General features: G+C 58.8%; 7 protein-coding genes across 7 annotated transcripts; 3 read left to right on the top strand and 4 right to left on the bottom strand.

The window, feature by feature from the left end:
- Positions 1-584: 584 nt before the first annotated feature.
- THITE_2117654 (uncharacterized protein) lies at positions 585-2,150 on the bottom strand. Its single transcript, XM_003654515.1, has 4 exons — positions 1,798-2,150; positions 1,388-1,728; positions 798-1,324; positions 585-741 (listed from the first exon to the last, which is right to left on the bottom strand). Exons 1-4 carry the CDS (start codon positions 2,070-2,072, stop codon positions 730-732), a joined length of 1,155 nt encoding a protein of 384 aa, XP_003654563.1. The 5' UTR covers positions 2,073-2,150; the 3' UTR covers positions 585-729.
- Positions 2,151-3,235: 1,085 nt separating this feature from the next.
- On the top strand, positions 3,236-3,578 carry THITE_160123 (uncharacterized protein; the record flags this gene model as incomplete). Its single annotated transcript, XM_003654514.1, has 2 exons — positions 3,236-3,381; positions 3,449-3,578. 2 exons carry the CDS (start codon positions 3,236-3,238, stop codon positions 3,576-3,578), a joined length of 276 nt encoding a protein of 91 aa, XP_003654562.1.
- A 134-nt stretch (positions 3,579-3,712) lies between these two features.
- THITE_2050626 (uncharacterized protein) lies at positions 3,713-4,966 on the bottom strand (the record flags this gene model as incomplete). Its single annotated transcript, XM_003654513.1, has 2 exons — positions 3,713-4,583; positions 4,656-4,966. 2 exons carry the CDS (start codon positions 4,964-4,966, stop codon positions 3,713-3,715), a joined length of 1,182 nt encoding a protein of 393 aa, XP_003654561.1.
- Positions 4,967-5,687: 721 nt separating this feature from the next.
- THITE_2050675 (uncharacterized protein) lies at positions 5,688-6,821 on the top strand (the record flags this gene model as incomplete). Its single annotated transcript, XM_003654512.1, has 1 exon — positions 5,688-6,821. One exon carries the CDS (start codon positions 5,688-5,690, stop codon positions 6,819-6,821), a length of 1,134 nt encoding a protein of 377 aa, XP_003654560.1.
- A 535-nt stretch (positions 6,822-7,356) lies between these two features.
- THITE_2051428 (uncharacterized protein) lies at positions 7,357-8,436 on the top strand (the record flags this gene model as incomplete). Its single annotated transcript, XM_003654511.1, has 1 exon — positions 7,357-8,436. One exon carries the CDS (start codon positions 7,357-7,359, stop codon positions 8,434-8,436), a length of 1,080 nt encoding a protein of 359 aa, XP_003654559.1.
- A 1,182-nt stretch (positions 8,437-9,618) lies between these two features.
- Positions 9,619-11,274, bottom strand: THITE_2117649 (glycoside hydrolase family 10 protein). Its single transcript, XM_003654510.1, has one exon. It carries the CDS (start codon positions 11,110-11,112, stop codon positions 9,925-9,927), a length of 1,188 nt encoding a protein of 395 aa, XP_003654558.1. The 5' UTR covers positions 11,113-11,274; the 3' UTR covers positions 9,619-9,924.
- An 808-nt stretch (positions 11,275-12,082) lies between these two features.
- Positions 12,083-14,371, bottom strand: THITE_2117644 (uncharacterized protein). The gene is made up of 9 exons (XM_003654509.1): positions 14,134-14,371; positions 13,809-14,019; positions 13,601-13,707; positions 13,365-13,524; positions 13,197-13,309; positions 12,956-13,139; positions 12,742-12,903; positions 12,477-12,666; positions 12,083-12,401 (listed from the first exon to the last, which is right to left on the bottom strand). The coding sequence occupies exons 2-9, from the start codon at positions 14,001-14,003 to the stop codon at positions 12,289-12,291; spliced, it is 1,224 nt and encodes a 407-aa protein (XP_003654557.1). The 5' UTR covers positions 14,004-14,019; positions 14,134-14,371; the 3' UTR covers positions 12,083-12,288.
- Positions 14,372-14,501: the final 130 nt, after the last annotated feature.

The raw sequence follows: 14,501 nt of genomic DNA, 5'->3' as shown, positions 1-14,501 counted from the left end.
CTTGAGCCTTGGCCACCCTTGGCCAGCACTGTGGTCGTTCATCCATCAATCCTCGTCGTAAAAGAAGTTCCGGAGGTGGCTAGGGCTCCCGGGATCAACACTGAAGTCGATCGCCGCCGCCGGCTTCCATGCTTTGGCGGACTACCGGGGGTAGGGGGCGGGGTGGGGGGGAGAGGGCAAGAGACAGACGCCGATGCCAAGCTCCCGAGGTAGTGCCGGGTTGGAAGCTTCAGAGTTGTCCGGGTCGATCTGCAGCACCGTGCTCGTCGCTTTGTCATAGACCAGAAGAATGGGGGTGGGAGGAGTCGGATATTGCAGTGGAATGTGGCGGGTGGACTCATTGGTGGCAGCTCGGCTCAGCGTCTGGTTCCTGGTCGTCTGCCCTGATTACGAGAAAGCTCATCCTGTACTCATTCCCGACGACATGGACAGCTCAGTAGCAGAGTGAAAAAGCACCTAGCCCTTTTCCTTCTCCCCGCAGACGAACCTGGATTCTGACATCCGGCCATAGCGGCTTAATTCTCCCTCCGCCGCAGGAAGCACCAAGCTTGATGCATGTCTCTGCGCTCGCTGACCCGGGCTCATTCCCAAGACCCCCAAGACCCACCCTTTCTGTCCGAATTTTGACTCGGGGCTTACCGCATCGCGGCCAACCAAGGGTGCCTCAACAGGTCCTCCGTTGAGGGGCGTTCCGCAGGATTGATCTTCATCATAGTCCTGAGAAAGGAATCAAACTCGGCCCTGGCCTCCTCATTGAGCTTGGGCATGAAGGCTTCTGATGCGAGGGGTGGGCGAACCAGTGGCTGAAAGCCCCTGGGCTTTCCGTCCTCATCAAAGATGTCTTTGACGATTTCCTGGTTCCCCTTTTCCAGCAGCTCTTTCGGAAACGGCCCAAAAAGGTCCACGATTTCGGCTATGTGTTGCTTGACTTCGTAATGTCCGTCGGGGGGGACTCTGCCGTCAAACATGCGCACAGCGCGGTAGAGCTCGAGAAGCAGAGCACCGAGGTTCCACAAGTCAGTACTCTGGTCCCAGGGGGCCCCGATCAGGACCTCGGGGGCCCGGAGAGCCACTGGCTGGATGCGCTCGGTTAGGTGATGCGTGATCCAGCTCGAGACACCCCAGTCTCCCAGGGCAATGTCAAATTCGACGACGCGCCGCGAGTCTTCCTCATTGAAGTAGAAGTAGCGGAGTGGCCGGGACGGGATCGGAGAATACCTCTCTTCCGCTTTGTTCTGCTGTGGAACGGGGACGCTAGCGAGGTACTTTGACTCGATGAGGGAAGGATCCCGGAACTTGACAAAGATATTATCCGGCTTGATATCTGCCGCAGCCAATGGTCAAAAGGCGTCAGGAAAAAAAGCGTAAAGGACTGATCAAAGCCCACCTGTGTGGATGACGTTATGCTCATGAGCAAAATCAAGGGCCAGGAGCAGCTGGATGGCGAACCTGCGCATGACCGGGTACGGGATCATGCTTTCTTTGAACCAGGCGCCGAAGCTTCGCAGCGTTTCCCCCATGAGCTCAAACACAAGGCAGACGTGGGTACCGTTGGGGCCATTGTGCTCAAAATCGTCAACGAGGTGGCAAACGTAGCGGTAGCCGAGCTGACGACGGTCTCCGTCGCGTAGATGAGTGAGGATCTCCCTCTCAAAGATGGGCTTGTCGGGGCTGTAAGCCTCAGCACTGAGCACCTTGAGAGCGCGGAATTTGTGCTCATCATCATCACTGCAAACGAATTCGGCAAAGATTAGCATCCTCAGGAGAACAGCGGTTTAAAGGCAGCTGTTGACTCACGGCTTAGACAGGTCCCTGACCAACCAAACAGTCGAGTAGGCCCCGTATCCGATCTTGTTCAAAATCTTGTATCGACTGGCGTACACGTCTCCAATGTAAACCGGATGGAATCCACCAGGTCGATATGCGCGACTGCCCTCTTCGATGTCTTTGATGCCCGTTTGGTCACGGGACGTTTCGGCCGTCCCATCTCCGTGAGCAGCAGCATGTTCGGGAGACGGATCCTTCTCCGGAGCGACAGGAGCATGATGATCGTCGGTCCCGGTGGGCGCCATATCGAAGGTGGTGGAGAAGCTGGTGGAATTTCGGACAGATCCAATCGGCCTTTCAAGTTGAGACTGCCAAGTTCGACGCTGCCAATTTCGAAGCTGCACAATCAGCAGCCGCCGAATGGTAGACGTTAAAGAGGTCCCGCCAAGACTAATTTCGGCCAATTGTCGGCAATGTTTTTACAACGTTTTTACACAACCCCGATCGCCAAGGCGTTTACACTATCGCCAAGGCGTTTAAGCGGTTAGTTCGCTAGGGGTATAGGGGGTAGCGCTAGCTCCCCGTTGGTTAGGGTTCGGGGTATAGTTAGGATACGGGTTATAGTTAGGGTATAGGTTACCTTGGTTTTCTTTTTTTTTTCGATTTGGTTGAGGTTTTGTGAAGTTGTATAAAATTGTTGCGACGAGTCTTTGCGATTGTTCGTTGTTGATGTTGCTCGAAGTCGTTGCGGCCCCGCTTACCCTATGGCGATTGTAAATACTTGTAAGCGGCAGTCTCCGAAATTAGTCTTGGCGGGACCTCTTTAACGACGACCCGCCGGGTAGGCGGGTACGGCGAATCAGCCTAACATGCATACCCTTTTTGAAAGATACGGGCGGAAAAACTAGGTGCCTCGTCCCCCGCTTTTGGGAACGCCGCATTTTCAACGGGCCCTGCACTAAGAAGCAGGGTTAGCGTGGATGTTAGCCGCCTAAGGCGACCAAAATTGATTGGAGCGCACTGCATGGCTGTTCCCTCGTCTTTCGCGAGACGCGACGAGGCAGGGGTTTGTAGGCGCCTAGGCGCTGGTGGGCGGCTGTCGTCACGAAGGGAGGCTGCGCTTTTGGGCCGAGACCTGGGGAGCGTCTCGTGCATGACCTCTTGCCTTGCAGATGAAGGCAACTAGTCGATCGTTTAGGTTTCAACTCCCTGGGTAGGGATGCATCATGCACGCCAGGACGCGCCGAGGGAGGCATGACCTGAGGTTACCTACCTTACCAACAGCGGCTGTGCATCAGGCGTCTCGAGCATCATACTCGAACGCTCTCATCGTGCAGGACGATTATATAAATCTCCATTTCTCCTGTTTTGCGACTCTTGATTCTCGTTCGCTCTTCCCATCACAGCCCGTTCCGTCCTTCTTTCCTCGCCGATCGTATCTCCTTCAACTGGCTTGTTCGAAGCACAGATGGCGCCGATAACTGATGTCAACGATGTCGCCTTCACGGATGAACTCAAAAGAACCCGTTCTGCCGAGGAAGCCGTCATTGCCTACTCGCAGCAGGACACCAGAGATTTGTCGAGTGCTGTAGTCCGATGCACCCCGGCTCATGTGTAGGTTTCGGCACAGGTCCTTTCGCTTGAGCATCGACCATGAGAACCACTGTTAACTAGTTCACAGCGGTGGGAACACGTGGCACACTGGCGGGAGCGACCCGAATGCTCCTGAGCACTTGACTGTCGAGTACAAAGACCGCAATGGGAATCACGTCACCACCAAGCACATTGACAGAAACGGAAACGCGTGTTAAGTTGGGGAGGGTGGACTCGGAGTCAAGGAGTAATTTTGTTTTGCTTAGTCGGACGCGTTAGGCCACATAGTTTGAACTCCATGGTATTTGGCGGTTAGATATCTGGGCATCGTGTAACAGACAGCTTCTTCTGTTCAGCCGCATATGAGCTGAGGAGACTTTGCTTGCTCGGCAGACAGCTCTGTCTCCTTGGTCTTGTCTTGCAGCGCCTTGACTCGCGCAGTCTCAGGATCCTCCTCTTCCTCCTCGTTTTCGGGCGCCGCATCACCTTCTTCTTGCTCCCTCACCAAACCATCACCGAATGCCTCGGCAAACCGTTCTGCCAGACTCGCATCCTTGATGGCAAACACAATCTCCTCAATCCCCTCCCAGCCAGCGCCCGCGTCAGCCTTCGCGCCCCTCTTCGAACCCAACAACACCTCCCTCCACGCAGCAGCCACCTCGCCCACGGGATTCCCATACGCACCGCAGCCCCACGCGCCCAAGACAACCCGCTTCGCCCCCTTCGCCTGAAAGACCCTCATCACCAACTCCATCTTCCGCCGCACCAGCACCCGATCCTTCCCACTCGCATACGCCTTCGCCCGGCCATCCTCATCCACCTCCACCTCAGGCAACCGCAACATGGCCGCACTAACACAGTCCACAAACCAGCGATCCCGCTTAGCCAGCTCCCCGCCACCACCACCACCATCACCGTGACCCTCACCACCATCATCACCACCACCACCACCGCCACCCCCCTCCCCACCGCCCTCCCCCGCAGCCCGAAAAACCAGCACGTCGGGCGTGTACACGGCGCCCAGCTCGGGCAGGCGGTAGAAGGCGTCGCGCAGCGCGGGCAGCAGCGTGGTGCGCATGCACAGCGACTCCTCCTGGCTGGCGGCGCCGCGGAGGAAGCCGCCGCCGGGGCAGAGCGGGGAGGCCATGTTGAGGATGGCGACGCGGGCGCGGCGGTTGGTGAGGTCCAGGTCCAGGCCCAGGTAGCGGGCGGGGCGGCGGGCGCTGCTGGTGTGGGTATTGGGGTTGGGGTTGGGGGTGATGGTGGGAGTGGGAGTGGGGGCTGGGGTGGGGGACGGCGGGGTGGCGATGCGGAGAAGGGAGTGCGCGGCTGTGAGGGTGTCGGTGATGCGGAGGGTGATGCGTGGCACCGGCGGGTTGCGGGCCGGGGTGTCGGGGCCCGGGCGTGTGGGTGCGGGTTTGAGGGGTCTCGGAGGCAAAAGGTCGGGCGTGATGAGTTCGGAGCGGTTGATCCCTTCGCGCGCCCGCGGGTGGGCAGACAGCAGCGCGGGGATCACCTTGTTGATGGTGGCTTTGGCCTTCTTCGCCCGCGCGTCCTTGCGGAATGCGGCTGGCGGGAGGCCGGATGATGGCTTGGTGCGTCCCATACTGTTTGGCAACTTGTGTATGCACGGCGGTCGTTTTGTGTTGCGTTAGACACTGGGTCACCGGAGAGTCGGTTTTGATGTGATGTCCGAAAAACTGGTGGCGACACTCGGGGTTGGGGAACTCGGGGTCCCAATGCTATCACCCCGTCTCTGGTTACACAGCAAATATTTCCCCCAGGGGTACTTCGAACCCCATGGTCATTTTCGTCCCTCGCAGCCTTTCCTGCCTAGTCAATTCGAATAGAGTAGTGTTGCTATGCGGTACGGATTATGTCTCTTTTCACCTTACCGAGCACGTCACTCTCTGCGACAGCGCAAGATTGTAGGATGGTTATGTGCTGCTTGCACAGTACTCTGCAGCGTCGATGTACGAATACGGCACAGGAAATGCACGTTGGTCTGCTCCGCACCGTGTATCGTTCTTGGGCTCTCCGTCGTCGCCGGCCAGGGCGCATTTGCGTGGGGTACAAGAACTCACGTCGCGGAGCCTCCCGAACGACCGAACCTTTCCTTTCCCTCCCGAAAGCGACGCACCCGTCGAAACGCCCGATCTTAAGGCGTTAGTCTCCAGGTTCCAATCAGCACAAGTTGTCATGGCGCACAAGATTGACAAGCTCTATGGGGACGCTGTTGCCTCGGGGCTCCTACCCGGCGTCTCCATATTCGCAGGAGACAAAAATGGTCAGCACCACGTGTCAGAGCCTTGATGAGCTTTGTGTTGATGATTCATTGCTCAGGAAACCTGCTGTATTCCAAGTCGATTGGCAAGGCTAGCATGAAGGAGGGCCGGGACCTGCCGTTCACGGACTCGACCATCTGCATTATCGCGTCGATGACAAAGCTTATGACCTCCGTGGCCGTCGTGCAATGCGTGGAACAGGGGAAACTGGATCTAGACCAAGATGTCAGACCCATGTTTCCCGAGATGGGCCGGTACGGCATTATCAGCGGCTTCGATGATAGGACTAACCAGGCCACCTTCGCTCCCAACGACACCCCGATCACACTTCGAATGCTCCTTTCGCACACGTCGGGCCATGAGTATGAGTGGTTCAACCCGCTGCTCGAGAAATGGCGCGCCTCGCGCGGTGAAGAGCCCTGGGGCGGGCGGACCGTAGCAGACAAGTTGGCCGTGCCTCTCGTCTTTACCCCGGGAACCGGGTTCGCCTACGGCGCGGGTCACGACTGGGCCGGCAAGGCAGTGGAGATTGCTACGGGCATAACCCTCGAGGAGTTCATGCGCCAGCACATTTGGGAGCCGCTAGGCATCGAGAACGACGTGTCTTTCTTTCCCGAGAAGAAGGAAAATATGAAGGACCGGCTAGCGGATATGAGCACTCTCAGCGACGAAGGGAAGCCCCCGGCTACCGACGTCTCCGACTTCGATATCCGGCTTGGAGCAACCGACTGTCTCGGTGGGGCCGGCATCTTCATTTCGCCCGCGGCGTTTTACACTTTCCTCTCGGCCGTCTTTCGTCGCGACGGCCGGCTGATGAAGCCAGACTCGTACGCGGAGCTGTTCCGCCCGCAGCTCAATTCGACGACCGAGCAAGCCTTCAACGATTACCTAGACAGCTCGGCTCAGAACACAGAGTTCCTAGCGCTCGGCATCCCGTCTACCGTCAGGAAGACCTTTTCATTTGCCGGCATGGTGACCCTGAGCGATCAGGAAGGGCGAAGCAAGAAAGGCACTACGTACTGGGCCGGTCTTCCAGGTGTCATCTGGTTCATGGACCACGAGGCCGGCACCTACGGCACGGTTTTCTGTCAAATTCTCCCCCCTATGTATCCTCCCATCCTAGCGCTGCACGTGGAATTCCAAAAGGCGGTGTTGGAGATTGCCGAGGGCAAGTAACATTTCGGTCACGGAGGTCGGAGGCGTTCCAGATAACGGCTACGCTTGTGATGTCAAGAACTTCGTTCTCTGAGAGACCTACCTTACCTTGGTTGAGTTCCGAAGGATCCGTTCATGGCTTGCGTGGGCCTCCGAGAACAAGTTAGAACGAGCACAAGCGCGCATGTCGACGCTAATGCACTCCGGCGCAGTGTCTGTCCTCGTTGACTCGTTAGCGAACCATTCACGCCGAATCTGCTGCAGGATCCATGTGGTCGTCGGATTCGGAGTGGGGTTGCCCACACCTTCACAAGGGGGGTTTTTGGCGATGCGTCCCCACGGCGGCCAGGGGCTTGAACGGCTCGTCCACCCTGCAGGATTCTCTAGGTCACATTCGGCACCCAAACCTGCACCCTCGCGGTCCGAGCCTTCCCCCGCCCCGCACCGCTTTCGACCGCTCAGGTTGGGGCTGGGGAAGACCAGCTGGATGTTGATTCCTGCTTGGCTCCAAGCGGAAGACACACCACTCCACGTATGATCGCATCCCGCTCGCAAGATGCCGTTCTATGCAACCTGGACGCAATGGTTCCCGCCACGCCACGGCGCCCCAATCACCGAGGCCAACCTGCCGAGCCAGAGCGGCAAAGTGTTCATCGTAACCGGCGGCTCGTCCGGCATCGGATACGAGCTAGCCCGTATCCTCTACGGTGCCGGCGGTAAAGTCTACATCCTCACGCGCTCGAAAGAGCACGCCGACGACGCGATCGCCCGCATCAAGGCGTTCTACGACCGGCGCGGTCATGCGGAGAAGCAGCGAGGCAGCTTGGCCTTCATATCCATGGACCTGAGCGACCTGGCCTCCGTCAAGGCCGCCGCGCAGGAATTCCTCAAGCTTGAGGGCCCGGACGGGCGCCTCGACGTCCTGTTCAACAACGCCGGCACGGGCGCGCGCAAGAAGGCACCGCCCACCCGCCAGGGCCACGAATACCACTTCGGCACCAACATCATCGGGCCCTTCCTGCTGGCGCGGCTGCTCAGCCCGATCCTCTCCAAAACAGCTAAGCAATCCGCCCCCGGCAGCGTCCGCGTCGTGTGGTCCGCCTCGCTCGCCGTGGACATGTTCTCTCCCAAGGGCGGCGTCCGCCGCGACTTCCTGCGCGATCCGGCCGCCACCGCCACGCGCATGCGCCCGTTCGCGATCTACAGCGCGTCCAAGGCGGCGAATTGGTTCGTGGCGGCTGAGTTCGCGCGGCGGCAGCCCGACGGAGACGACGAGAACGGCGACGACGGCGACGGCGGCAGCGGCGGGGGCGCGGTGCTGCACATCGCCGGCAACCCGGGCAACTACAACACCAGCATCTGGCGGCATACGCCGGCGCTGGTGGTCTGGCTCCTGCGGCCCACGCTGCGCCACCCCGTGCACGGCGCCGAGACGAACCTGTTCATGGGCTGCTCCGATTCGGTCACGCTGGCGGATGCGGCGGCCGGCCGGTACGCCATCTGCGACGGGCGCTGGCACCCCGCGCCGCGCAAGGATCTGCTGCTCGCGTTGCGGGGGGAGGAGGAGGGCGGTACCGGCCAGGCGCGCGAGTGCTTTGAGTGGTGCGAGGAGAGGGTGCGGGAGTTTCTGGAGTGATCTGGTCTGGGTAGGTAGATCCGGCGGTGGAGAGCTACGTCTCGGCGCTGGTTTGGAGTCAACAAGTGTAGCACGGGATATGCTGTGTTGTTCAGCCAAGCAACGGCGACGGGTGGAGGGTGACGGTTGCCTTGCCACCATGGATGTCTCATGATCCTCGCTGCGCCTTTGTTGAAAGGCCCAAGCCGGAGGGCTTGACGGCCAGTGTGCACCAGATGCTGAGCCACCAGCGTCAGTCAAAGCGGGACTGTTGACGATCTACCGTGGATTGGGGTACATCTTAGCACGCTTGGTTTCTTTTACATTTTCTTGCTGGAGAGCCATGCACGGCGGTGGATGTTTCTGGCCGCATGATCACGAAGACAAATGTTGATACCCACTCATAGGTCCTAGGCGCATCGAGGTGGAAAAGTGACGAGTGTATGGAGCGAAACGAGTGCTCAGCTCAAACCGTTGGAACCATATCTCCAATCTGTTAAGACTCTCAGATCACTGAGCTGGGTCACTAGCGTTCTGACAACAAGTGAGGCGTTCCGGGCCGGGACTGGCAAACCCCAGAGCCCCGGAGCGCAGCAGCTCTGAGACTTATCGTTCCTCGAGGCCGCGGGTGCGGCTGCGCTGGAGTCGAGGAACGTCATCATGCCTGTCAAGGATGCCCTGGACACTACCGAAGAAGGGAAGTGCACGGTATCTACCACGAGCAAGCAGGTGCTTGAGCTCGCTGCGCCGACTCGTACGCTAGCTGATGCGCTGAAGGCGCTGTTGGTGTAGTAGGCTGGCATGTATTGGTAGGACGGGTGGGAGGTGCAGCGTAGGTGGGCTAGGAGGTTAATGAGCTTGGACGAAAGTTATACGGGCATCATTGGAGAAAGATGGGATGTAATTAGAGTTAACTTGACTGTCTATCGTATATAAATCCGCAGCTCAGCGGAAATGCTCAGTTCCTCTAGCCTGAACCCCCCAAGGGTAAAATCGGAGCATCAGATTGCTCGGCTGAAGGCATCATAGAGGAAACCACGTACATGGATACAAATTATGGATCACAGTACAAGGGGCCAAGTGCGTCCTTGTGTCGAAATGAGAGGACATCTCCAAAACCGGGCAGTCGGAGACCCAGCAGCATGGGGTACGGCAAGGCATTGTTGCATCCGCGCCTGTTCCGCCCGCACCCATGCCCATGACAACGACTTCGGGATGCTACGTTAATAACCGTCGATAATTGTGGTACCCATGAGGGCGTGATGCGCCCCAATGAGAGGCGTTGTTTCTCTCGGCACTGCCTTGACTCTGACACTTCTGCCTCAAGACGAACTCAGAGTCAACAGTAGATTGGGACAAAGTTATGTACCTAGATAGCTATGTACTTGGAAGGTAGAAAGAAAGGATGTTGGCGAGTCGGACGAACTGCACCGAGCCTCGCCTCGCAGTGATGCCTCGGACCCCTACCCTTGGACTGCCACCCTACAATTCGCGCGGTTCATCCACCCATTACAAGCACTGAGAGTACCAGTCGTTGGAGTACTTGCACGTGTAGGGAGCCTCGCAGGTGGTGCAGCCCGAGTAGCCGATGCCACCGCACTGGGCCCAGTGCGGCGCGGTGCATCCGTTGCCGCCACCCCCGCTCGGCGGCGTTGTGGTCGTCGCGGCCGTGGTCGTCGTCGTCGAAGGCGGCGGCGACGAGCCCCAGGCGTTCAGGATCGCGGTGTACGCCGGCTTCTTCTGCAGGTTGGAGTCCCAGGGCAGCGGGTCCGAGTTGCTGATCCAGGTGTATTTGTCGGTGAAGCCCCAGGTGGTGATTCCGACGCAGGCGTCGACCTGCTTGCACGCCGACACGATGGTCGCGTAGTCGGTCGCCTGCTGCTGGAAGTTGGGGTTGCTGGACGGCGTCGCGATGTCCAGCTCCGTGAAGGCCACCTCGACGCCGAGCGCCGCGAACGCCTGCATGTTGCTCACGTACTGCGACGCCGAGCCCACCTGTCCCGTCGTCAGGTGGCCCTGCATGCCGAAGCCGTGGATCGGCGCGCCGTACTGCTTGACCATCTTGATCAGGTTCTGCGCGCCCGTGGCCTTGGCGCCAGCGCGGTCGCAGTTGTAGTCGTTGTAGTAGAGCTTCGCGTCTGGGTCGGCCTCCGCCGCCGCCGCGAAGGCGATCGGGATGTAGGCCGGGCCGATGGTCGAGCCCCAGACGGAGCCCGACGTGCGGTACGTGCCGTCCTCGTTCAGGGCCTCGTTGACCACATCCCAGGCGTAGCACTTGCCCTTGTAGTGGCCCACCACGTTGGCGATGTGGTTCTTCATGATGCTGATCAGCGTCGCGTTGTCGAAGTGGCCATTGGTCACCCACGACGGCACTTGGTTGTGCCAGACGAGGTTGTGGCAGCGCATGAGCATGCCGTTGGCTTGCGCCTGGGCCACTATCCGGTCCGCATTGGCGTAGTTGAAGGTGCCGCGGGACGGCTCGAGCGCGTCGAACTTCATCTCGTTCTCGCATGTGTACTGGCCGAAGTCCTGCGAGTTCTTGGCGATGTTGTTGGCGTTCGCGTCGTTCATGACGGTCGTGCTGATCTCAGTGCCAAAATACTTCTTCCCAGCGGCCTTAGCCCGGACGTTGAGGCCATCGGCGACCACAAGGCCGGCCGTTGCCAGCGAGGTCAACAGGAGCGATTTGAGGGCCATGACTTCAAAGCTGCAGGACGAGTGGCAGGATGGCGCTGGCGAGCTCTCGGTCCTGGAAAAGTCGACACTCCGTAGCCCCTTTTTTATATCTGGATTATGGAGCTCCGGTATTCCTCCTACCTGTTCCAGCCTTCACAACATCGGTCCTCATGATCTCCGGGTTTCCTGATTCGAGAGTTGGGACACCGTTCGACCCAAAGGTCCTGGATTCTTGGCATTTTTTGATGTTGCCGTTTTACGTAGTATTGGGAGGGAAGACGTGCCTTTCTATTGGGGCGCAAAGAGCTCGTGGAGGTGTCTCTCCTCCTCAAAGGGCCGGCCATGTCGTTTGGGATGGGCCTAAAATGGCCGAAGTGACATCCAGCGCGAAGCCTTGCCTGATACGCTCCGCAGCTGAACCGACATCTCCTTTTGCAACGGAGCTGGCTTGGAAGCTCCGAGATCCAAGAACCCGGTTTAGCTTTGAATGTAACTGGATGCTGTGACACCGGATTCGGCGAAATCACCTCCCTCCAAGGTACGCTTCCGAAAAACGGTCATGGTATGTCTGAGCATCATCACACTAGAACTTACCTCGGTCAGCTCTATCAGCAGCTGGGGTGTCCTGTGTGTATGCTCGAGCGAAGTTTCCCCTCAGGACGTTGGCTTCAGGAGCGATGTCCAAGGATGCTTGTGAGTAAGTAGACTGGGGCGATGAAACGTTAATCTATTTAGCCGAAAGTGCAGGCAATCGGCCATCGCTTGGAACCCGGGTTTGGTCCATGCAGAGTTGTTTCGTGCAACCCAGCGACCTGGGACACCTGATCCACTCACAGGTCCCTTCTCTGACCGTCCAGCTCCGGGATTGAACGCCGGTAGCGATACGAGTACACGCTTGCTTCCAAGCATACGTTAAATATAGCGTGAACGTGGTGCTGTTGGTCGGGATAGTTGGTGTCCTAACTTGCCCCACACACAGCACTGTCCGTAGGAAGTCGTAGGTGCAAGTTGACCGAGCCGATCTCGCAGCAGATGTTGCACATGTTGAGAGTGGAGTATTGCTAGACCTAGATGCCTACTGAGAAAAGCAGCCCCGAAACTACGCAAGCAAACAGCAGGCGACCCTGATCGGGAGCCAGTGTACTAATCTCCGGTTTCAGCCACAGTTCCTACTCAACCAGGCCGTCCCACAGTCTATTAGAACGTCACTAGAAGCTTCTCGATGCCGACATCCCGATCCAGCGGGGAGTATTGAATATCATTGATCGACGTGGCCAGCTTCAGGTTGGGCAGCTTGCTGTAGAGGTGTGCTAATGGTTCACAGCGGTCAGCTACCATCACGCTTTTCACACTCAAGGCACGCCTTCGAGTTGGGTTTGGCTTACTGAACACGCTCGTCAGCTCGGCTTTGGCCAGGTGCTCGGCGATGCAACGGTGGTCGCCGAAGCCGAAGCCCAGCGGATCCTCCTTGGGCCACTTGCGATGCATGTTGAAGGTGTCTGGGTCCTCGAAGATTTCCTCATCGCGGTTGGCAGACTGGTTGGATGCGATGATGCCCTCGTGCGCCTTGATGAGCTGCCAGGAAAGGTCAGTCAAGTGTCGGTTACTAACTAGGATGGGACAGTGACTGCGCTAGCACAACAGACTTACCTTCCCGCCGATCTCGAGATCCTCCTTGGCGGTGCGCTTGATGGCCATGGCCGACGCCGTGTGGTATCGGCACAGCTCCTCCACAAATGCCGGGGCCCACTTCGCTGGATCGGCCTTCAGCTCGGCCATCTGCTCGGGATGCTGCGCCAGGGTTACGGCGCCCTGTACCGACGTTAGTGGATTGAAAATGGCTGAGGCCGGCTGAGGCACGTACCAGCGCAATCATGTTTACCATCGTGGCATTACCAGCAACCAGCAGGAGGAAAGCCATCTGCACAGCATCGGCCTGCTCGAGGTTCCCCTTCTTCACTTGCTCAATCATCAACTGGCTGACCAGGTCGTCCTTAGGCTCCTTGGCACGCTGCTCGGCGAGCCGGGTGAGATAGCGGAGCAGCTCACTACCGGCAGCCGTCAGTATATCCCTCACGTCTTGCATCCTGCTCTGGGTGACTTACTCCGCGGCCGCGGACGCCTCTCGAGCAGTCGAGCTTCCGTTGGTGCGGATCGCATTCTGCCGCGTCAGGAATTCGAGGTCCTCAAACGGCACACCCAAGATGGTGTAGATAATCTGAGGGCGCTGTCAGCTCTCCGCTCATCCGCTTGGGGACAACGGACAAACGTACATATGACGGAACGGGCAGCGCAAACTCCTCGACCAGATCGACCGGCCCGTTGGCGCATCCCTTCGCCTTGAGCCGCTCCAGCAGGTCGTTGACCGTCTTGTCGATGTACGGCCGCATCGACTTGACCTTCTCAGGGGTAAACCACGACTCGACCATGCTCCTGTCCACAAGCCAGCGCCGTCAGCAACCGGCCAGCACAAACCCACGCAACCCTCGTCCCTATTCCTGTATCTCACCTATGCCTCATGTGCTCCGGCGGGTCCATATCCACAAACGTCGGCCGCTGCTTCGCCGCCTGCTTGCCGCCGTCACTAAACTCGGGGAATCCGGGCCGTCTGCGTTCCTGTTACCCAACCAACCCCCCCAGCACCCACAGTCAGCCACTGATCCATTATACGCCCCGACACCCAACCCAACGCAACTTGGAGAGAAGAGGCAACGCACCTTCGACAGCCGCGGATCCGTGGCGACCTGGCACAAGTCGCGGTACTTGGTGACCAGCCAGGCGGCCGAGCCGTCGTACAGCTTGACCTTGGAGACGGGGTCGGTCTTGCGCAGGCGCGCAAACTCGGCCGGCGGGTCCAGGCCGGACGCCCGCGCGAACGGGAAGCTGGGCATCTCGCTGGAGGCGGAAGCCATGGTGCGCGACGTGGTGCTGAGGGCGCGGAAAACTGTGAGTGTTCTAGTGCGCCGGAGGAAGGGGGTAGTGAATGAGGAGGAGGATGGGAGGGCGGAGGGGCAGGAGAGACGGAGGATGGGAGCTGCGGACATCGTGCTGCTGGATCTGCAGGCAGGTGGTACTGGAAGGGAGGAGTTACAACCTGGCTAGAAGGTTGTGCAGCTTGGTCCTTTGTGAGCGGCGGGATGATGTGGCTCGTATAAATTCTGTTCTTCTGTTCCACGTGGCAGGTGTGAAGCGAAATGCTTCCGGAAGGTTAATCATCACGGCCGTCTAAATAGGGTGCGATCTATCTATCGGCCCCGACTTGCGGGGCATTTTGGATCCGTCCCTTAGTCACGTCACGACTCCATCATGGCGCGGTCCAACCGCTTGTTCCACGGTCCTCGGAGGTCTGGAGCTTCGCTTTCGAGGAGCGCTCGCTCGTTTGCCAAAAAGGGGCGTTGGTGGACCCTCCG

Source organism: Thermothielavioides terrestris, chromosome 3, assembly GCF_000226115.1.
Source record: "Thermothielavioides terrestris NRRL 8126 chromosome 3, complete sequence".
Lineage (NCBI taxonomy): Eukaryota > Fungi > Ascomycota > Sordariomycetes > Sordariales > Chaetomiaceae > Thermothielavioides > Thermothielavioides terrestris.
This window is presented reverse-complemented; position numbering and strand designations above follow the sequence as displayed.

Coding starts and splice junctions, on each gene's coding strand:
- THITE_2117654 (XM_003654515.1), bottom strand. CDS start 2,072: ATGGCGCCCACCGGGACCGACGATCATCATGCTCCTGTCGCTCCGGAG. Junction 1,729..1,797: donor GTCAGGGACCTGTCTAAGCC/GTGAGTCAACAG, acceptor ATTCGTTTGCAG/TGATGATGATGAGCACAAAT. Junction 1,325..1,387: donor GCATAACGTCATCCACACAG/GTGGGCTTTGAT, acceptor TGGCTGCGGCAG/ATATCAAGCCGGATAATATC.
- THITE_2117649 (XM_003654510.1), bottom strand. CDS start 11,112: ATGGCCCTCAAATCGCTCCTGTTGACCTCGCTGGCAACGGCCGGCCTT.
- THITE_2117644 (XM_003654509.1), bottom strand. CDS start 14,003: ATGGCTTCCGCCTCCAGCGAGATGCCCAGCTTCCCGTTCGCGCGGGCG. Junction 13,708..13,808: donor CGGATCCGCGGCTGTCGAAG/GTGCGTTGCCTC, acceptor GTTGGGTAACAG/GAACGCAGACGGCCCGGATT. Junction 12,667..12,741: donor ATCTCGAGATCGGCGGGAAG/GTAAGTCTGTTG, acceptor CTTTCCTGGCAG/CTCATCAAGGCGCACGAGGG.